Source organism: Prionailurus viverrinus, chromosome C1 (assembly GCF_022837055.1).
Source record: "Prionailurus viverrinus isolate Anna chromosome C1, UM_Priviv_1.0, whole genome shotgun sequence".
In the NCBI taxonomy this organism is placed as follows: Eukaryota; Metazoa; Chordata; class Mammalia; order Carnivora; family Felidae; genus Prionailurus; species Prionailurus viverrinus.
This window is the reverse complement of record NC_062568.1, coordinates 196,013,320-196,036,048: the sequence shown is the minus strand read 5'-3', so window position 1 is coordinate 196,036,048 and position 22,729 is coordinate 196,013,320. Positions and strand designations below refer to the sequence as shown.

The following is a 22,729-nucleotide window of genomic DNA, read 5'->3' as shown; positions in this document are numbered from 1 at the left end:
CTCTGCAGTAGCCTCTGAGCGCTTTCCCCGCCCTTTGTGTGGCCATCAGTTTCTCAGCTCAGTGGCCTTTCTGTCTTGCGATTTGCTTTTTGCCTTCTGACCCCGAGCTGGTTTGCATTTCCCGTGCTTCCTCTCGCTGGTGCTTTCTCCTACTGTCTTATGTTGAGGCGGGTTTCCCCGTGTAACAAGCGAATCGAGGCTTCCCCTCGATAAACAGCCTTCTTCTCTGCCTTCTACCTCTAATTCTTTGGCTCTTCTGGGGGTATAAGTGGTGGGTGGGGTATGAGGTCAAGATTCTCCTCAAAGGGCAACCCAATTCTCCTCTCACCTTCGCTGAAGTAGGCCTCTCCTCTCCTGCCCTCTTTTCTAGTGGCATCAAAGCCCCCACACGGTCTGAGACTGGGGAGGGTGTGAGGGGAGCCTCGCTGATCCCCTAATGCCGGCCTCCTCCTTCTCTGCCCCTGAGCATCCCTATCTCTGCACCCCAGTTGCAGACCCAGGGGCTCCCTAAGGGCAGGGGCCTGTGGGCCACGGGCGGGCACCGAGGGAGGCAGCCTGAGTGGACCCCTCTGCAGCCCCTGTACTCCCGGCAACTCCCCAAGGCAGGCAGGCAGGCAGCCAGTCTTGATGTCCCCGCTTCACAGGTGGGAGAGGAGCTCTCAGGGCAGGGAACGCTGCTTAGCGGTTCTCTTTGCACGGTTGGGTCCGGTGATCCACGAAAACTCTAGCCCCCGAAACAGGAGATCCAGAGCGGAAGGAAATCAGGCTTCCAGGGCCCCGGCACGGAACCCTCGGGCTTCTGAGACACCAGGGGGTGGGTTACATTGAGGTGCGGCTCAAACTGGGGAAGAGTGGGGCCTCTCTGGAAGAATTTTCCTGAGCCAGTCCGCTGGAGGCAGGGACGGAAATGCAAACAGCGCCTTCTCCTGGACTCCAGGGTCCGCAGAAATCTAACCCCTCACGCTCGGACCACAGGGGCACTTTCCACGGTTTCTGGAGACTGGAAGTGCAGAAGGTCTAGGGAAATGCCAGGCCGCAGGCTCCCTGCCTACCCCCTCCTGGGACCTGCCTTCCCTCACTCTTTGGTCACTTTTCTCCTGGACTCCTCCCCCTCCCCGACTAGCTGGGCACTTTCTGGGGGGGGGGGGGTCCCCAGGCCTCTGCCACTTCCAATGCCTCCTTGAACTGCCGGGTGCCAGGCTGGATGGACCCCAATTATTGAAGTGTTCCTGCCACTCTCTCTGGACTCCACTGAAAAGTCACCTCCTCCGTGAGGCCCCCTCTGGTCACTTTATCAAAAGCAGGCATCTTAAACCTGGCTTCCGAGGCTCCTTCTCAGAATTAAGTGGGCCCGTGAGCAGGGACAGGAAAACAAAAAATGACAATTGGATTGTCCCTAACCTCTGGCTGCAATTTAGCATCTCCCTCAAGTATGACCGTCGGCAGCAAACCACAGAGGTATTACAGAAGTTCCTGTGACCTTGTCACCAACAGACGTCACAGGTATTTACATATCACATTACTGACGTTGCAAATTTCTCTAAATATCTTTTGTGCTCGTCACGACCTCAGAATCGTGGTCATCATCAGACCCATTGCTACATCTTCCCATTTAATACGCTAACAAAGCAGCACATTTATCCCAATTTTAAAAGACATTTTGCTAACTATGTTTTATTGTCATTGGTTTCCATTGTAATCCTTTGTGTTTTATTTGATTCGGTAACACATTATTCTGAAACTGTCAGGCGGGCCATAGGGTAAAAAAAAAAAAAAAAAAAAAAAAAAAAAAAAAAAAAAAAAAGGTTAAAGACCTCAATCTGAAGCATCAGAGACCCTCTCGCTCCCACCCTACCTTGGGAGGGAGCTGCTTGTCCCTTGTTCACTGCTGCGTCCCCAGCCCCAAGGACAGCATCTGGCCCAATAGGAGATGCTCAGTCCCCAAGGACAGCATCTGGCCCAATAGGAGATGCTCAGTAGATGTTGGTTAAATAAATTAAGGGAGAGACAACCGTTCCCATTTTGCAGATGAGAAAACTGAGGCTGACGGAGGGGCAACGAGTCATCCACGTCACACAGTATTTGGGCAGGGCCCAAAAGGTTAGAATGTGCTGGGGCCTGTGCCCCCACCGCATACTAAGGACCCGCTCCTGGGGAGTGAGAAGCCCCCACTCTCACCAGGCACTAAACGGTAAGCCATCCCTGAGGTCATCGGCCCTCCTCAACAGTTCCCCCCCCTTTCCAGGCTTGGCACCATCGTCCTGGGTACCCAAAGAGAGGAGGGAGGGAGGAGTAGCTGCCCCGTGGGGCCCTGAGTGACCCCAGACATTCCTGTAGGACCGGGGGGAGGGGTGGAGGGGGGCCCTGGACCAATCAGCACAAACAGCCAGGTCCAGGAGTGTGGCTTTAGGCAAGTCCCTGTCCCTCTTAGACGGGTTCTTGGGTCATAACCCCTACCACAGGGGGATTCATGGACAGCAGGAGGGGACAAGTCTCAGGGGACCTTGGGGTTTTCTCAGTGTTGGCCAACAGGCCCTCTGTCTCCTCTCCCAGCGGCAGCTGGTAAGCCACACCCTCATCTCTCAACCCAAACCTCTCTCCACAAGCTCTGCTTTTTAACCTGCCAGTGATAGTTTAGGAGCTCATGCTTTCTTCATTTTCGCCTAGGCTGGTGGCTGCCTCCTAGAGGACGTTTAGGGAATTTGTGGCGTCTGGTCCTCCAGAGGTGGGATGTGGGGGGCAGAGGACGCAGATGTCCAGCACTGCCCAGGGCACGGAGGCAGTCATTCTTCCTGTGTGTGGAGAACTTGTTACAAAGAGTCTCTGAGCCACGAGCCTAACTCAATTTGACATAAAGCGAAGGTTTTTTTCCACGCTTTTAATATCTACTGAATTGTCCAGGATGGGAGACGGGCTTTTTGTTTTTTTTTTTTTTTTTTTTTTTAACCCTGCCAAGAATTGCTCACAACTTCAGAAAACTATGTCATCGACAGCGATGCTGCGTTCAGACCTCGAGTCTCGTGCGCCTGGGCTGGCGGCATGTCCTCGTGGGCACGGGGTGTTGTGCCAGGCACACAAGCGCCCGCTCAACCCACAGTGTAGTCTTGCCCAACATTTACGTGTTCAAATGGATATTTTATCATAAATCACTTTCCCCTTTCTTCCCCGTTATAGTTATGGAATTGTATAGGTTTTGAAACTGCGCGTTAAGTAGGTAAGTTACATCGTCTACGCGTTTCACTGTAGGCTGGTGAAGGGGGCGGAACAGAACATTCGTTGTAAGAAGGGCACTGTGTCTGGTGGGGTGGGAACCTCGGCCCTACTGGCTGCAGGAGACACCGATGGCTTGGTTTCTTTCCCTCCCTTTTCTTGGGCCCCACGTTCAGGCTTATCGCGAGGGCTCTGTGGCGGTGGTGGTGGGTATGTGTCCTTCATGGAAAGCTATTTTCCTAGAATTAAGACAGAATCAAGGAAACAGGCAGAAGTTTCCATCTGGCTTCTCGGTCTTGGCAGAAGTCAGAGGGCCAGGGAAAGGCTCGGGGTCCCGAACTCCAACCTGTCCCAGCTCCCAGAGTGACCCACTGTCTGTGTCAAACGCTGATGTGTCCTCTCAGTGGGAATTTCCCATTGGGCAACATGGGCACAGCAGATATGCCGCTCCGTGCCACTGGACCCCGGCGCCCTCCTTCCCCTCTGCCAGCCGCCTCCACTTCTCCCACTCGACGATTCACACCTTCTGGGTTTCCCCCACCCCCGGCCAAACCGCACCACAATCACAGAATCAGTGACTATACCGCTCAAAGCGACTTCAAAGATCTCCAGTGGTAGGCATCTGAAGTAACAAAATCTGTAACATGTATCCCACTCTCGATGTGTGCCAAGTTGATACGCTTGTGCCAATTTCCTTAATCCTTACAAAGTCTCAACAGGGAGGGATCATCGTTGGGGAAACTGAGGCACAGAGAGGTGGAGCCACGCGCCCCGTGTCATCCGGCAGAGCTGGGACTGAAATCCAGGGGGCTGGTTGTTGAGCCCAGACCGTTCAACACCATGAGCCTCTGAGGTCTGAAAGTCTCGTCAGGTTCCCTAAGTACTGGATCTCCCATTCAGGCCCCCTGCCTGTCCTCCGAGTCCCACGAGACTGACGGGAGAAGGGCGGTGAGAATGGCTTACAAACTCAGCCCCCTGTGTCTCCCAGACGCACAACTTCAGCCTCCAAGAGCAGGCGCCTGAACACTAAACAACGTTTGGGGAACCCGCCTCTCTCCCCCAGGCCCTGCAGGGTAAGCGCAGGTCTGTGCGCACAAACGGCATAGAAAAATCATCTTCCGTGGCCGAGTGGCCAGCTGGCTGGCCATGCCCTCGGTAACTCTGGGAATCACAGGGTCCCCTCTTCCTCCCAGGACAGGGAGCAAGGTGCCTCGTTCCTGATGCCTTGCTGGCTCCCGGGACCGACCTCTCCTTCTGCCTGCCTCACCAGGGGCCACAGCCTCGGTGGGCCTCCCTCGGCCTCCCCTACACATCCTCGCCCCACCTGGGCCTGCACACCTGGCCACCGCCCCCAAGTCAGGCTGCATCCCGGCGGGCCACCACCGACGGGTGGCGTGGCGAGTGACTCTCAGGGCTGCAGCCGGGATTAAGTTGCAAAAAGCCTGAGAGATTGGGGATGACAAAAGGGGCTCGGAGACTAATTAGGAGCAGCAATGAAAGCTTAATTCATAAAAGCAAACATTTTCCATCCATCAACCTGCAACCAGTTAAGGGCAACGTTTGAAAGAAATCTGTGCATGGGGAAGGGAGCCAACAGGAACAGGAAATGTTTGAAAGAATGTAAACTATTTCAGTTTCATAAAAAGTAACAAGTAAACAGTTATTACATGCAAATAATGCCCTGGTTTTAATTAATGCTGAAAAGTCAAAATATGTTTGACATTTGTATGTATACATTGAACGGTTGGAGAGGAAAAAATGGTGCCCAGATGCCCGTTTCTGAGCAGGGCTGGCGGCTCAGAGGGAACTAAAACCTTGAGAAGGTCTTGTTTATTGGTGATGAAAAGTACAATTCTGCCTCAGCCTCTGTTGAGACTGGCGGCAGAGAAAACCTAGCTTACTTTCTTAGCGAAGCTGGAGGGGCAGGCTGGGTCTTGGGAAGGGCACTCCCCACTTTTCAGCAGGCTGGTCTTAAAGGGCCAGCGAGCCCTCAAGCCACCATTTCGCTGGGGCAGGGTTTCTAGGACTTCTCCACCCACAAGCGATGATGGGTTTCGGGTCCCAGAAGCCTCCCACTCAACAGCCCTGGGCGGCAGCCACAGTGGCCGCGGCTGGTCCTGCCTTCCTCCTGCTGCCAGAGGTAGATCACATAGGCAGGGTGGCGGACCAGCCTTGATTCTGGGGTGGGGGATGGCGGCTTTCCAGCCGCGCTTTCCAGCATTCGGCATCCTGTGCTGCATTCACCTCTGTCTAAACCACCCTAAGGCTCACGGGGCTGGGGAAACTGTGGCTTGGGGAGACCACAGCTGGGGAGAGGCAGCCTCAAAGCTCGAAGCTCTGGGAGATCCCACCCCCGTGGGGAGGGTGGCTGGGGTGCTCGCCCCCGCCCCCCCCCCCCCACCGCCGTCCCGCAGACCAGCCATTTGTCTAAGCCAGCTGCTAAACCCGCCTGCCACAAAAGAGCTACGAGGCTGTTAAGCCACGATCTGCTCCCAGCATCTTTTATGAGACCAGAACACTCGAAAAAGGGGTGATGTGGATGGCTTTGAGAGTCAGTAAATCCCAGAAACTGGGAGAGAATTGTGTCTTTCTCTGGCAAAGGACCCTAACTTTCTTCACATCTTCAAAGGGGTCTGTAACACCCCCATGGGGTTCCAACCCACTGTTCTAGACCAAGTCGGGCCTGGAGACTTGTTCCTGGGGCTCCCATTGGGACCCCAAGGGATTGCTCTCAGCTGCCTTCCCCCCCACCTCTGCCATTGCCAATGTCAGGGTGCGCAGTCTCCCTTCGGCTCACCTCGCCCACTGCGGCCCACGAAGCGAAGGTCGTTGAATCTGGCCACCTGGTTCTTCATGACTGCCGAGGCATTGCGCAGTTCAGCAGAGTAATTCTCGTCATTGCCTGCCATCACAGTCACCACGGTCCCATCAGGTACATCCCCCAGCGCCACCACCTGAGGGCACAGGGGCAGAGGAGCAGCTTAGAGAGGTACGGGGGACGCAAGGGAGAGGTGGGGAGGGGCCGGGCAGCTCCCCTAGGTCCCAGGCGCACTGCAGGATTTCTCAAAGGCAGAGCGGACAAGAGGCTTAAACACAATGGACACCTTCCCCCCAGATAACAAAAGCAAGAAGCCCAAAGCTCTGCCTTCCACACCCAAATCCTAGATCGACTGGTTAAGCCGTGTCCTGAGAAATTATTCTTTCAATTAAATCCGAGCGAGAGCTGAGAATGAATCGACACACTCCTAGCAACAAAGTCCCTAAATAAAAATAATATCAACAACGGTAATGACGGGGCTCCTCCCCAAGCTCAATTAATGCAAGAGCCGTTTGGGGTATGAAATTTGGTCCTGAAATGTGGGCCAGGCCCAGGTTATCGGCCTCTGCAGAGCCTGAATTCGTTATGCAGGGAAAATGCACAATATAAAACAAACCGGTGTTTAGAGGGGGGTTGTACAGAAAACCCCTTTAAAGTGAGAGAGGGGTTTCTGATAGCAGGAGGATGCACCTGCTGGGAACTGCAGGATGGGGCTGGAGATGCCTTCCTGATTCGTCTCCCCCAGCCCTCACCCCAAGCAGCGGGGAGAGGCAGATGCCTTTTGAAAAGGAATCAGACTGCAAATACAGTCACAGCCATTTAAACGTGGCCACCGCGTGCAGGGACTAAGGGATCCAGATGGTAAAAATTTCAAGGAGAAAATGTTTGGGGTCTGATTAAAAAGGCCAGATTTCCTGTCAACATCCTGTCTTCTTTTAATTTCAAAGATTCCTTTTAAGCTCCAAGTGACAGTAAAACCTCCGATCTGGGGATTAAAGTCACACGGGCCTCCCCCTCCCCCTCCTCCCCGGGAGATTTTCCCCACTGGCATTTTAAGATGTCACCCGGGAGACCTCCAAGAGCCACTCATCCTTTTTTTTTTTTTTTTTTTTTTTTTTCCAATTTGGAATCGTCTTAATGGGAGCAAGGACGGCCTCAGCTGCCAGAAGCCGCGGTTTCCAGCCACCTCGGGCACCCACCACCCCCAGCGCTGGCCCTTCCTGCCCTGCCCTTTCTCACGGCAGCTGTGAGAGGTTTAGGGGAAAACCAAGGCGTTTTCGTTTCATCTCGCTGCCCCCTTAAAAAAATGAAAATGAAACAGTCGCCTACTCCCTAGCAAAGGGAAAAAAAAGATCCTCTGAATGGCTGGGGTCTGCCAGGGGTGGGAGCGCCCCCCTCCCCATTTCGGCCTGACATTCGGGATTCCCGCCCGCAACGGTTTAGGGTTCGGTGCCCCCTTCTCAGCCCTAGAGTCGCCCGGTGTAAAATTTCAGAAGCCAGAGGTTGAGGGTGTGAGCAGGAAGTGTTTCTGAAGCGGTGCAGGAGGAGGGGTGCTGGCGGTGAAGGGTAGGCCCTATCCACCCTCTGCACCCCACCTCCGGTGTCCTCGCCCCGGTTCCGGGGCTCTTCGTCCCCTTTGCCCGCAAGGCTGTGTCCGCGGGGGTCCGGACCGGAGAGGAGCGAGGCCCCATCCGCACGTTTCCGCATCAACGTCTTTCAGCAGGGCTCCCCGAAGGTGGAAGGGGCAACCCTCCCAAGAGTCGTCCGTGCCGGGTGCCTCTGAGAGGCAACGCCAAGGTCCCCAGGCGGAGCGCGCGGCGAGACCGAAAGCGCCCTGGGCCCGGCTGCTGGGCTCTCGCCGCGGGGTGGCGGGCACGGCCCCTCCCTTCCCTTGCCTTCCCGGGGCCCTGGCTCCTGCAGCCGAGACGCCCGGATCCCCAGGACCAGGGGCCGCCCGCCCCGGGCCCGGCACTCACCTTGAACGCGACGGGCAGCGTCTTGTTGCAGCGCCAGTGCGAGGGCAGCACGGAGCAGAGGAAGTTGGGGCTGTCGGTGCGCACGAGCTCGCCCGCGTGGTCCGCCAGCACGTCCACCATCGAGCGCACCTCCGGCCGGGCGCGCCCGCCGGGCCCCACGGGCGCCTGCGCGCTCAGCGCGCCGCTGTTCTCGCCCATCTTGCCGCCGCCGCCGCCGCCGCCGCAGGGGAAGGCCGTGGAGGGAGGTGTGAAGCGGCGGCTGGTGCTCGGGTCTACAGGAATACGCATAACAGCGGCCGTCAGGGCGCCGGGCGGGCGGCGGCGGCGCGGCTCCCCCGGGGGCGGCCGGCGCGGGCGCCTCCTCGGCCGCCGCTGCCGCGAGAAGCGGGAAAGCAGAAGCAGCCGGGCCGCGGCCTCAGGGCGCAGGGGGCGGCGCCCGGGGACGCCCCGCCGGGGCCCGCCCGCAGCGAGGCCTCGCTGCCCCGACGGCCGCGCGCAGCCTGCCCGCTAGCCCCGCATCCTGGGCTCCCGGCCCGCGTGCGGCCGCCCCTCGCGGCGGGACGTCTGCCTCGGCCCCGGCGGGGCCCGCGCGGGCTGTCGCCGCCGCCGCCGCCCGCCCCCGCAGCCCGCTCGCGGCCGCCCCACCGACCGCGCGGCCGCAGCCCCAGGACAAATCCTCGAGAATCAAGTGGCGGCGCCTCGCGGGCCCGCGCGGGGTTACTATCCCGGGGCCCGCGGGGGCGGGGCCGGCCCGAGCGACGCGTCGCTCAGCCAATCGGAGCCCCCATCGCCGGCACCTCGGCCGCGCTCGTGGGGGGAGGAACGGGGACCGCCGAAGGCCGCCCAGCGGGGAGGGGCGGAAGGCCCCGCCCCAGGGAGGACGCCCGGGTCGGGGGCCTGGCGCGTGAGCCCAGGGCTCCTCGAGAGTTCTGGGGCGCCGGGGCCAATGCTAAAAATTTGGTTAAAACGCCCGGGACTCTGCAGGGGGCTCCTTTGCCGTTGTCTGCAGGGCCGCGGCTCCCTGATGCGCGGGTCGCAGGTCCCCTTCTCGCGCCCTTTCCCCGCCGCCGGTGGCGGCACGTTCCCAGCTCCAGCTGCTTTCGGCCTGTGATGCCTGCCCTCTCAGCTGGGGGACACGGGGGGCTCCCAAGGCCGGTGACATCGAGCGGGGAGCTGCCCCAAAGAGGTTTTTCACCCTTCCCTGACCCCTTCCCGCAAATTATTTTGACCCATGAGCTTGCACCGCACACGAGATTCCGCGACCACCAGCGGCCTCTGCAGCTCCCAGCCTAGTGCGGCTTTGGGCCCGGCCTCTTTGGCCCCGTTGCCAACCGGGGACAGACGGAAGGGTGTCCCCTGCGGGCCCGTATCTGGCTTGGGGGTGACTAACCCCGTTCCCTTCCTCTCTGCCCTCAATGCAACTTTCAGCACCGTTCAGGCCCCTTGCCTCGTCGTTCTTCGTTGTGGCGGCCTTCGGCCTTCGCCACATTCTTTGAAAAATACGATGGGGGCTGAAAAACGCGAGTGTTTCCCCCTGATTTTTGCCCGGCGCATATAGCCACTGTTCTGCATGGTGCAAGAGGACCGAGTCACGGACAGAAGAAAACTGCGGAGAACGCGGGAATGGCTGCCAAACTAAGGGCGCCGGCTTCCAGAGGAGGCAATTTTCTTCCTCTCTGTGGATGCAAACTGGCCCCCGCGGGCCCATGGCCTCGTCTTCCCCGGCTGTGTGCTGGGGCCGCGCCGCAGGGACGCAGACCGCTCTGCCGAAGCACTGTCGCTTCAGTCCCGGCCGCGCGGCCCAGCGACTCCCAGGGCATCACAGCAGTCAATCCTGTCCTCCTCTCCCGCCTCCTAGGCCAAACGAGCGGGCCTAGGGAGAAGCTACAGCGGCGGGAGGAACTGGAAAGATCGAGCCCCCATTCATTCTGGATTATCGCCCCAGATGCGCTCCCTGGAGTCCAGGGAGCGAACGAACGCGTGCGGAATCTCCCCGCCGTCTTGGAGACTGGGCTGAATATTCGTTGTTCCCGGGCTTGACAGGTGCAAAACGACGAATTCCAAGCTTCGGAAACCAAGAAGCATAGGATCCGAAGGTGGCCGCAGGATCGCGCCCCAGATCTGAACCCGGCCCAGTACGTGCCATTTCGTCCTCTCCAAACGAATTCAAGGCCCTCGTGTGCCCCAGGGGGGACAGGCCGTGGCCCAACCTCGACCACCTGGAGAGCCGGTCCCTGCCCCCGTCATAGCCTCACATCAGCCCCTCGGGCCATTTCGAAGGTGGGAACACCGAAGGATCCTTGCGGGATCCTTTTATGGAGCCTACATCTCGGAGTTACAGATCGCGAGGGCCAAGGCCCTTGCAGTCTCGGGAGCGCTGGCAGTAGCTGCGGAACCAGAAGCAAGCGAGGGACCGGGGCCGTGGCACGTCCGACCCCTGGGAGCTTCCCGCCTGAAGGCCCACCACGTCGTGGCCAGGTACGGCCCAGGGCCAGCGAGGGCGGGCGACGCGTGTGGCCCTGGAGTGGCTGAGGGGGCCAGGACCCGCTGCGTCTCGCGTTTGTAAATTTGATTCGTCTAATGGTTTCGGTTTGCACCCGTGCCCTTGCTTGTCCCTCCGCCTGATTTCTCCCTCATCCTACGGCGGCGGGTTTACAAACGGATATCCGGAAAATGCGGTTCCTGTGGGTACCGGCACTGGGCACAGGATCCGGCGTGCTTCCAGCCCTCGGGAGGGTGCTCACTGCGGATGGGGATGGGCGCGGAAACCAGGGGAAGCTTGGATCTCCAGCCTGAGGTCGGCGGGGGGCCGCCGGGCCGGGAGCAGTTTCGGGAGCCACCGCTAGTTGGCGCCTGCACTCTGCCCGCCGCGGAGTTGCCCGGCCGGCCCTGCCCACAGATGTGCGCCAGCTGCAGTCCCGTGTCTAGAGGCTCGCCTCCTATGTACTGCCCTTTCTGGACAGACGTGCGGTATGATTCCTCACCATCTGTGCGACCAGGACAAACCAATGGCTTTGTGTCAGACGGAAGGCTCCCCTACCTGCCCCTGATGGGCACCCCTGGCACCCCAGGGTCCCTGTGCCCTCCCACCCACAGAACATTCTCCCTGCCAGAAATGCACAGTTGCTTCCGGTCCCATTCCGGGGTGCCAATGGGTAAGGAGGACAGCTTCTTCCCAATTTCTGCCAATAGCCAGCCTACATCCTTTCCATCCCTGACTGACAGCCTCAGGGTCACTTCTCTCTCTCTTTCTCTCCTTTTGATGTTTCGAGAGGCAGTTGGACAGCTCCCACTCCCTTCTGTGGGAAACGTGGATACCCTCTCCCTTCCCCATCTTGTATGGACAGACATCTCCTTTGCCTCTTCCAACGGGCCGCTGTACAAATCTGCTTTTTCTTAAATGGCTCTCACCTAAGAGCACCCTAAATTGTCCGCAGCAGGGCTAAGAAGCTGGGAGGTCTGGGCCTACCTTGGCCCAGAGCTGGGTGAATAGCTGGACCTAACCTGGGGTCCGCAGAACTCAGGATCTGGGGGCCACTCCTCCCGCCAGCATCCTTTGCCCTGGGAGTGGGAGCCATGGGGTCAAAATGACCCTGTGTCAGGGCGCCCTCCTCGGGCAGCCCGAGGGTATCTAGGAGTGCGCTCTAGGTGGGATGGTGGTAGTGAGGTGCTTGCTTGTGTCTCCCCACAGGCCAGAGAGCTCACAAGGGCAGGTCTGATTCCCTGAGAGTCCAGTGCCCGGGGAGGGGTGAAGATCCCCCCAAGCATGCCAGACACTGGACATATGGGACATGGAGAGTCTTCTGAGCAGCTCACTGGTTGTGGACGGAGCCTGGCGGTTTGTCCAACTGCCTCAGTTTGTCTTCTCCCACCATCGACCGTGACCCAGGGAGAATTGCTTAAAACCTGTCTGACTCTTGTCTATTTCTTCTGTGAACTGGGGGTAAATGAGCCGTCTCCTCACAGAGACGCGTGAAAGGTGCTTAACACAGGCCTGGCACATAGGGGGTGCTCCATCCATGCGAGCTATTGCTGTTGTGAGAAATAAGGCCCGGTCACCCCTTGTCTGGGGCCTTTGGCAAGTCTCTTCCTCTTTGTGGGCCTCACACTTCCCATTTGTGAAACATCCAACTTTCATGTTCAAAGCTTGCCAGGTCTCAGAGCCTAGTCCATTGCCCTGTCCCCCTCGGTTTGCCTAGAGGCTGCCTGGGGCAGGTGAGGACCATCTGTGACCTGCCTCTAGGCAGAGGCCACTTGTGGGAGGGTTTTCCAGCAACCATCACAGGGCGGCCTGACCTGAGCCTGGATCTTGACAAGACTCACCTTCTTTCCCCGAGGCTCTCAGACCCTCACTCTGGAAACCCATTGGTCCCCACCTCCCACCCCCCTACAGGCAGACAGAACTCTCTCCACTAGGACCTGGGCTTCGCTGATGCTGTTAGCCTCCTCCCCCTCCCCAAGGACACTTGCGCTCCCTTTATCCTGAGTCCCGGGGGAGCCAGTCCAGTTACTAGCAGAGGACTGTCTTCTGGAAGTTAATCATTTCTCACAGTCTGGCTTCCACACCCTCACTCTGGAGGCACCTGTGGTGAAACCCTCCTGCTTGGTGGCCTGGAGCTTAAGGTGGGACATTTCTGTCCTTCACTGAGCCTCAGTTTCCTTTTCTGTGAATGGAGTGGTTCTAATCGCTCCATTTCATAATCCAGAGGATTTAAACACTCCCTCTAGAAAGGCGGGGGGTGGGGGGGCGGCGGCGTTGTGTTTCACCACATCTAAAATGTCATCAATTGTTCCATGTGAAAGAAAAAGGAAGAAAATCCTGCTAATTAAACCAAGACTTGCCTGCATCCCGATTTCAAATATGTGTGTTTATGCGTATATATTATTACACACACACATATGTGAGTTAGTGACAAAGGGTCATGAAAAACAACAATAATACGGTCAAGAGATTGTCGCTGATGGGGTTGGGAGCCCTTATCCCCAGACAATTTGTGCTTCTCAAATTACAGGGTGCCTTTTTTTTTTTTTTTTTTTTTTTTTTTTTTTGGAAAGGGCCAGCCTCTGAGGGAAGGGAGTGGGGAGCTGGAGAGAGCACTGTGGTTAGGACACCACTCCTGGCTCTGCCACTGACTGGCTGTGTGACTTTTGCACCTCACGGAGCCTTGGTCCCCTGGTGGGTAAAATGGAAAGAACACGAGCGACGAGATCGCCCAGGTGTCCCGGTGCCCAGGCACTGCGTTTGTGCTTTAAGCACATCATTTCGGGGGCGCCTGGGGGGCTCAGTCAGCTGCGCATCTGACTTCGGCTCAGGTCGTGATCTCACAGTTGGTGAGTTTGAGCCCCAGAGCCCACCTGGGTCCTCTGTCTCCCTCTCTCTCCGCCCACCCCCCCACGTGCTCTCTCTGTCTCTCTGAAAAATAAACATTAAAAAAAAAAATAAGTACATCATTTCATTCCATTCCAGCAATTGTGTGCGGGAGCTGTTATGCCCATTGAAACCAAGAGTAATGGTGCCCCAGGTTTTCTGGGCTAGGGAGAACCAGAGTGGGGTTAAAATCCTGATCAGACTCAAAACTTGGGGCTCAGAGGCACTCCCTGATTATGCCCCCCTGCACCGGTTGAACAAAATACTGGGAAGAGCCGGGGTACAGAGAGCGAAAGTGCTCAATACACGTCAGCTCCCACGATGGTGGCGGAGCCGGAGGCACAAAGGCGTGGGTCAACAGCCACAGGCGTGGAAATCAGCAGACCCTTGAACCCAGGCTGGGAGGCAGCAAGGGGCTGCGTGGGTCATCTGCTGAGGCTTCCCCACCTTGTGCTCTCCTCCGGCCTCCGAACCTGCCGGTGAGGAGACAGACTCGGCTGCAGTCCCCAATGTACAGACAGGAACACTGAGGCCCAGAAAGTGAGAGAGACTGGACCTGTTTCACCGAGGAAGAGGCAAGACTTGGGACTCAGCTCTGGCAAGGCCAGGGGCGGCGTGGTGCGACCTAAAGCAGGGCGGGCTGACAGCCACCCCTGACCTCTGCCCACTCTGCCTCGGCCAAGTAGGTGAGCCAGGCCAGGACCCGCATGATGGTCTCCTGGTGCCACCTCACAGCCTGATGAGACCTTGGGCACCCGTTGCTCCAGGGGAGATGTCAGAGTCTGTGAGTCTTCTCAGGTCCTCAGTGTCCCCATCTGAACAAAGAGAGTGCCCTATCATGGTCCCTGTAGGTGCCAGGCTGGCTCCCCTCGGGCCTCCAGGTAAGTTTCTTTTTTTTTTTTAATTTTTTTTTTCAACATTTATTTTTGGGACAGAGAGAGACAGAGCATGAATGGGGGAGGGGCAGAGAGAGAGGGAGACACAGAATCGGAAACAGGCTCCAGGCTCTGAGCCATCAGCCCAGAGCCTGACGCGGGGCTCGAACTCACGGATCGCGAGATCGTGACCTGGCTGAAGTCGGACGCTTAACCGACTGCGCCGCCCAGGCGCCCTTCCAGGTAAGTTTCACTGTGACTTTGAGGCCAAGCGCACGGGGATCCTTTCCCTACCTCCGCCTCCTTAGCACTGGTCCTCCCCCGGTGGCACTGGCCCCCTCTTCCCCACCCCTTCCTCGCAGGTCCTCCTGAGAGGGCACTCAGCTTGGGGAATTGCAGAGACAAGAGGGAAGGATGGAAGAGAGCGGTGGTCTCAGTGTGAGCCCGGCCGGGGGAGAGGACCCAGGCCCCATCAGCAGTAGGGGTAGGGGGCTCTCATTCCGGCTCCCATCAAGGGGTCTGGTCTTCCTACTGCCTTCCCTGCTCCTCACTTTGGTCATCTATGAAATGAGGAAATAGTTCTGGTAGGGCCTCTTGGTCTATGACTAATAATTGCCCTCATTTGGGCCTCAGAATGTGAGGGCCCTTCTTGCAACGTGATTCCTTGATCCAGGTTCTGTCTCTGCTCTGCTGGCTGGTCAGAGTGCCTTAGACTCTCCATCCACATCAGCGGGTAGGTGCAGAGCTAGCTGCTGGCAGTCACCAAATGAGAGAATTCTTCATCAGGAGGCGGAACAGAGAGTGGCGAGAGGGACCTGGGTAGCTGGGAGCCCAAGAGGGTTCCGGGAAGGGCGTGCTCTTTCCCCGGCCCAGGATGGGGCCTCGGCTCTGGCAGTCAGGGAGAGAAAGGGCTCCTCTCAGTGGCTGTCACCTCTTGCACTCCCTAGAGTGGAGGTTTTTCAGGTTTAAAACGCCTCCAAACCTTAATCAGATGGCAAGGAGAGGAGCCAGTCAGAAACCAAGTTTTGGAATTGAATCGGAACCACGGGATTAGAGTCTTGAGCCCTGTTAACCATTACTGACAACAGTTAAGGTCTCCTGGCGTGCCAGGCGTGAGCCCACACTTTATGCTCATTTGTGCCTCACAGTGCTCTTACTGGGGAGGTACAGTCACCCCCATTTTACAGGTGAGGGAACTGAAGACGTAAACTCGCCCAAGGTCACGCAGCTGGATCCCAACCAGGCAGCCTGGCCCCACGCTCTGTTCTCATGGACCAGAATCAGATGCCTGAAGTTACAGTCATGGACGAGAATTAGAGTCAGAATTTTATAATGTCAGCCTCAACAGGGCTCTGAGCTACCCTGTCCAAGTCTCCCGTTTGTCCAGTGGCAGAACCGAGGCCCGGGGAGGGAGAGGGTCTCGCTCAAAGTCACAGCCTAGGCCAGGGGCAGAGTCTGGAACCCCCTCCCAGCCCCCCACCCCCCAGGTACTCTGGTCCAGGGGGCCTCCCTCTCCATGGCGGGCCCTCCTCGCCCCACCGCCCACCCAGCGGCTCCCTGGCCCAGTCGGCCCCATTAGGGATTTTCCACCTCCCCAAAAAGGTCCTAATGAGTGTCAGTCCTTGTGAAGCCTTAATTAATCTCAGAGGCTGATGGCTCTGAGGAGACCGGGGGCTTTGGCCTTACGCAGATGAAGATTACGGCTCCATTTCATGTGGTAGAGAAGGAACGCCTCAGACATTCCTGACATGGCTTTCCAGCGTCGCCCTTGGAAAAGAAAAAAAGCGCAGCCCTTTGCGGAAAGAAATCAACTATGTGCTGTATGCATGGCATCAGATAAAAACGGTGGAGAACAGTTGGCCTTTTATGCTGCTTCTAGTGGCCACCGAGAGCGGCAGGGCCCAGGGGCCATGATCCCAGCTGCAGCCCTGGGGAGAGGCGGTGGCCCTCGGCACAGCGATGGCAGCCGCGGTGGAAGGGCCTCAGCCCCTCCACCTGAACTGGGTTTGAGCTGCCCGAGACGTCCCACAGGCAGGGCTGGCTTCCTGGGCCTGCGCCCCGTGGGGTTGGACAGCGGCCTGCTTGCAGAAGGGTCCTATGCTTGCTCTCATGCTCTGCCGTCACTGCCCCTACATTCTCGATACTTTTTGAACAAACGGCCTGCATTTTCATTTTGCACTGACCGCCAACCCCCCCCCCCCAATTATGTAACCGGTCCTGCCCACGAGTCACCCCGCCGGCCAATGACAACATCTCCCCTATCACGGGCCTGGGCCTGGGCCTGGGGAGCAGTGTTTTTTAACACCTACTTTGCTGACATTATCTGAGACGAACTTCCAACCAATCTTGTGAACCTGGCAGATGTGGAAACTGAGGCTCAGAGAGGCTGCCCCACGGCAAAGGAAGCCCGGGTTTGGAATCTGGTTCCTCTCGCGCCAAAGCAAGTGTCTTCACCACCCTGCGTTCCACAATATTTTATCTTTACCACGCTCCGTGGGGGAGGGTGACACACGCAGTCAAGCTTTTTTGTTTCCAAATAGCAGAGGGGGTAACGGAGGCCAGAGAAGTGAAGGTACTCAGGGCACACAGGGTGGCTAACGGAGCACCCAGTACCACGCTGTGCGACAGTGACAGGTGCCTGGATCCACTGGGCTGGGGCTGGGGAGGGGGCGGTGTGCCCCAGTTTTATAGTTGTTTGCTCCCCTTGCGAATTTATTAGCGCTCTCTGTGGGTCGCTGCCTCGAGTCTGGCCTGGGACGTGTAGCAGGAGTCCCGGACTCCCACTACCCCTCACCGGTTAGAAGTTCTCCTTCTAACTTTCTCCACTCTTTCGTGTTCCGGTTTTCCTCTGCCACCCTCATTGGCTGGGGAAGGAGTTGCACCTTGTATCTCGATAAACTCAAAGGCGTCCCCGTCTTCAACAAATCCTAGAAAACTGGAGGTGCAGGAGGCCTAAAGGCGGTCGTGACCTATAACTTGGGCTAAGCCCAAGACTCGTGGACCTGGCTGCTGGCTCCAGGGGAGCCATCCCCTTATTTCTTGGTGGGTGACCCCAGACATGTCCCTTCCCCCTCTGGGCATCCGGGAGATAAGGGCACTGGACCGCACTTGATCCTCAGGAAGACTGTCCATCTTCAATGTTCTAGAATTCCTTATTAATCTATGACAGTTCTGGGGATACCGTGGTCCAGGAGAGGTCAGAGACTTGCTCAAGGTCACATAGGATGCTCACTGGCAGCTGGAGCTGATCTGAAGCCCCTGCCTGCTGGCCCAGCCCTCCCCCGCACCAGCCTTTGGAGGGCCCAGCCTTTGTGTCATCCTTCTCAACCTCTCAGGCGCCTTAAGTGCCCAGGTCCGGAAGCCACAGCTAAGGATACCTGGATGCCTGTTTCATTATTATTCTTTAAACAATATTTATATTTTATATACTCTTCTGTTACTATATTTTACAATAAAATATTTTAAAAGAAAAGCAAGAGATAGAAAAATAGAAAAAGGTCCCCCCTCCCCCTGCCCAGAGCTCTAAAATGAAAACGGACAGAAATGCTTAAATTTGTATACCGTTGCAAAACTGCCCACAGTACATCAAAGCTGGGGAGTATTTATTATCGGCAAGACCGCTGTTTCAAGCAGATCGTCCTGTCTATCAGCTCAGTCTCAGCCGAATGATCTGGTGGCCCTTAAAGGCATCCTCATTATGGCAACACCCCCATGTGGGGCATTTCTGGGTACCCAGACCCTGCTGAGCATGCTCCCTACTGAGCTCCTTAAATCTTATCAGTAGTCCTTCAGATATGTGTCGTTGGGCCTCCTTTATGGGTGGGGAACTGAATTTCACCGAGTGACTCTCCTGGATCCAGTCAGGGAGGGACAGAGCTGGGATTCGAACCAAGATCTCTTGATGCTGAAACTGCACTTTGCTCACCCCAGGAGCTTCACCCCAGGGCCCGGTCCCCTCAATTATAATAACAATGCTGTCTACACTTGTCATGTATTATTTCATTTGATTCTCATGACCACCTTATGTGTGAGGCCCCCTGTCATCATCCTCGTTATAACGCTAGAAAAACTGAGGCACAGGAAATTTGGGAACTTGCTCCAGTTCACAATGTGGGTAAAGGGGAGAGCTGAACGTTGCACCCAGGCAGCTTTGCTGCCCGTGTGGCTGCGTGGAGACCACAGACGCCATGAAAGCAAGACAGAGCTGTGGCCCAGGGTCCACAGATGACCCCCAGAGGCCAAAGGCCAGCAGGGCTGGATGGCTGGGGTTGGGGGCGCGGCCAGGGAGATCTGCCCTTGCGGAGGGTTGAGGATGTGGGCAGAGCCAAACAGAGGCCCGAGCAGGCTCATAAATCCCTGCCCGGCATGTCTAGGCCACAGGCTCAGACACTGGGCACTCTTTGTCATTTGCTGTTGGCATGCATTTGTCACTGGCAAGAGTGTGATGTTCATCACCTGTGTGTCTCTGGCCGTACCTGAGGGGGCTTCTGGAAGGGGATCATAGAAGGTGCCCCTCTTACTGCCCCATCTTTGAGGCTCAGTTCAATCAGGGATGGGCTCGATGATGTGAAGTTCCTTTAGGTCACAGAGGCCTGGCCCCAGCCCTAGGAACACAGGTGAAAATGTTGCCAGTCCTGTCCTTGGGGAGCCCTGCACTCGATGGGGGGTGGCTGGGATGGAAAAGAAGCAGAGAAATAAGAAACAGATGGGGGAGAAGGCACTAGATTCGTTTGGTCAGCAAACACTCGTTGAGCATCTATAGTCCATGTGCCAGTGGTTCGTTTAGGTGCCAGGGACACTGCTACGGACGAGACAGGCATGGGGGCTCCATGCAGCTTTGATTCCAGCTGGGAGGGCAGAAGATAAACAAGGAGGTAAATGAACAGACGTGCCATATTTGATAGTGTCTTGCGATGTTGGAGGAAACAGACGAGGACAAAGGAACAGAGAGTGACTGGGTGGGGGGGGTGGGGGGGGCAAGGAGGTGGTCACCGATATTTAGACAGGGTGGTTAGCACAGGTGTCTCGGAGGAGGTGACCTCTGAGCCGAGACCTGGAGGCTGAGAGAAGGACCCAGACGGAGGAAGGGAGAACTGTTTCCCCGCCCCCCCCCCCCCCCCCCCCCGCTTTCTCACCCCTCCTCTCTACTGGGCATGTCCACGGTTTCTAAGACATTTTCTGCCTTCTGTCTCTGTTGCTTTTCCCACAATGGCCCCGAGAGCCCAGATGGGGTGAATTTAAGTAGCCCTGTGTGCAGTCGAGGCAACTGAGGCTGGAGATGGGAGGGGTTTGTATGGATTGATTCCACCCCTGGCCGGTGCCCCTCCGTCTGCCCCACTGCCCAGCTTGCTCGTCAACGTCCAGGTCTGGGCGGGCCACAGCCGGAGGGGAGTCAGGCCGTGGGCACCGTGTCTCAGGGGTCACGGGGCTAGAAACGTGGGCTGCTGGACAGGGCCCGGGAGGGGTGGCAGCTTGGGGCTGGGCGGGGGTCCGGAGCGGAAGGCGCCCAGCCCTGATTGGAACAAGGTGTCTGCACTGGGAGCCCGGCTTCATTGATCTTGCCCGGTGTTCTGGCCACCAGGCGGGGCCAGCGCCGGGCAGGCTGCCGGTTTTCCCAGGTGTGGGGACACCCTGGGGGAATGGCTTTTCATGTGGTTGTGGGGTAGGCATGCCACCCAGCACGTGGGGGAGGCCAGGGCGTCGGGGGCACGCTGGCAGTTTTGGGGGGGGGGGTTGGTCTGGAGACTTGCAATCCCACAGCCAGCAAATATCAGGCTCCTGGAGACGGGGTCGCAGACTTGAGGCTCTGAGACCAACAATGTTAGAATCCTTGTCACTGGAGCTCACGTTTATTGGGCGCTCCCTGTGTGCTTAGCACAGTCCCCATCACCCCACCCTAGGAGGTGGGCCCGGCGACCTTCCCCACTTCCGGCGTGGAGACTGGGGCTCAGGAGGGTTAGGTAACCTGTCTGCGGTCACACAGTTACAAGGTTTCTGTCCCAGAATATACGATCCCTAGAATCGGAGACTCCTAGGGTGTGGGAATCGCAGCGGGTCCACACTGGGAGAGCCTTGAAGATGCATAAGTCCAACTGCCCTGCATTGGAGAAACAGGTCTGGGGAGGGGACGTGGCTTCCTGAGGTCACAGGATGGCCAGTGGCCATCTCCTCTAGGTCATCTTGGGGGCTTGGCTGGCCCCTGAATGTGGGGTCTCTGGGGCACTGACCCCCCGGACCCTCAGTCAAGACCTAGTCTCTCACGTGTTACCAACCTTTCTGGTAGAAACTGATGATTTCCCGCTAGCACACGGGAAGCTCTTTTAAACATCTAACCTGAATCTCTCATGTTTCAGGGAAACCTCCTTCCTTCTAATCTTGCAATACCTCTGGGAGGAGTTTGGCCTTTGATGGGAGTACTCTTGGAGTGACCGTCAGCTCAGCAGAACAGGATGGCATTACAGAGAGGGTCTGGGGAGTTGAGGGCCAGGAGAGGGGAGGGGCGTCACCAATTAGCTCTATGAGTTCTGCATGACCAGCCCCCGCTCCCCCTTCCATCTCTCTGTCTTCATCTCCTTTCGCTCTCTCCCTCCACGTATCCAGCCACACTAGCTTCCTTGCTGGTCCTTAAATACCAGTCATACCCCCACTGTAGAGCCTTTGCACATATGTTTCCCTCTCCCAGAAGAGCCCTGAACATTCTGTCTGTATGGCTCCACTCGCCGCCTCATTCGGGTCCCTGCCCCACTCTGTGAACAGCCTTCTCTGAGCCCCTGTGTTTCAACAATGGCAGAATAATGACCCCCAAAGATGGCCACATCCCAACGCCTATCATCTACGAATATCCTCCCTTATGTGGCAAAAGGGACTTTGCAGACGTGATGAAGGTTAAGGGCTTTGAGATGGGGAGCCAGTTCTGGATTCCCTGGGTGAGCTCGATGTATCGATATATCTATATTGTGGAAGTGAAAGAAGGAAGCAGGAGAGGCCAGTCAGAGGATGATGTGATACGGACAATTGACAGGGGCTACCATCCAAGGAAAGTGAGTGGCCTGGAGAAGCTGAACACGGCGAGGAGATAGAGTCTCCCATAGCTTCCAGAAAGAAACACGGCCCTGCCGATACCTTGATTCCAACCCGGTGAGACTCACATAGGACTTCTGACCCCCGCGCCACCCCCCCGAACCATAAGATAATATATGCATGTCGTTTTAGGCTCCGAAATTATGTAGTAATTTGTCATAGCCTCACTAGGAAACCAATACATCCCTATTTCTTGATTTATACTTCTTCAGCACCTTTATCATCACCTGATAAATTATACCTCTCCTCATGAATGGTCTCTTTTCCCCTGTAGAATGTCAAGTCCAGGAGGGTAAGGTTTTTGTTTTTTAACTTGGTGTTGCACTCCCGGTTAGAGTTGCCAAGTTTAAGCAAATAAAAATACAGAACTTTCAGTTAAGTTGAATTTCAGATCAACGACACACACTTTTTTTTTTTTTTTAGTATAAAGTGGTCCCCGATACTGCGAATACTTATTTGTCTGAAAACTCAAATAATCTGGGTGTCCTGTATTTGGTCTGGCAACTCTATCCCCACTGCCTAAAAAAGTGTTTGGATACATACGAGCGTCTCCATAAACATCTATCGAATGAATGAAGTACGTACATGAATGAATGAACATTAATTTCCAGCCTAAAACTCCTTTTGGTTTCCAGAACGCCTCCTGGATAAAGTGTGAATAATAGCAAATAATCAAAGCAAACCGTGTTATAGCCCTGCTTACACAGCGGGTGCTGTTCGGAGCGCATTCTAGTTGTTTCCTCGGTTGCTTCTTATAGTAACTCCCGTGAGGTCATTAGCTCCTTTTCCAGGTGAGGAGACTGAGGTCCAGAAGGTTTGGCAACTTTCTCAGAGCCACATGACCGCTGAGTGGCACAGTCAGGCAATTCAAAGCCCTTGAAGAACCTGGCTTGCAGAACATTCTAGCTTCGTCTCCGGACACACCTCCCTGCGCACAGTAGGTCCTCTCTAATAGCCCATGATACCTTTTCAAGGGGTACCGTCCCCCGATCTGGGACCTCAGGACACTTGCTCATGCACCAAAGCCCTGTAGTAATTTCCCTTTGTTATGAGACCATCTCTGATGCTCCCAGGATGACTCAGCCTCTCTCTCTTCATTACTCTGTGGCCCCTTGTCTGAATGCATCGTAAGGACTTGCCATCGCGTCCTTTACTCCCCCAGACTGTGACCTCCCTGAGGTCAGAGCTTTCAGCTCTTTGGCTGTGGAACTTAGAGCCTGGCCCTAGGGAGACGTCTAGAAGCATTGAGCATGAATGAATGAATGAATGAATGAATGAGTAAGTGAATAAGTATCTTTTTCACACTGGGCCTCAGTTTTAGAGTCTATGAAAGGACGACAACAATCTTTAATCCCCCACCCCGTCTCTTAAAACACATTTCTTTTTGATTATAAGAATAATA

The 22,729-nt window shown here is 56.4% G+C and overlaps 1 protein-coding gene across 1 annotated transcript in view; it reads right to left on the bottom strand.

The window, feature by feature from the left end:
* RUNX3 (RUNX family transcription factor 3) overlaps positions 1 to 22,729 on the bottom strand; it is a 59,922-nt gene that overhangs the window by 20,096 nt on the left and 17,097 nt on the right. Inside the window, exons 2-3 of the mRNA XM_047870634.1 lie at positions 8,005 to 8,276; positions 6,008 to 6,164 (exon numbers count right to left, since the gene is read on the bottom strand). Of these exons, the coding sequence (XP_047726590.1) occupies positions 6,008 to 6,164; positions 8,005 to 8,276 (429 nt within the window). The remainder of the gene's footprint in view (positions 1 to 6,007; positions 6,165 to 8,004; positions 8,277 to 22,729) is intronic.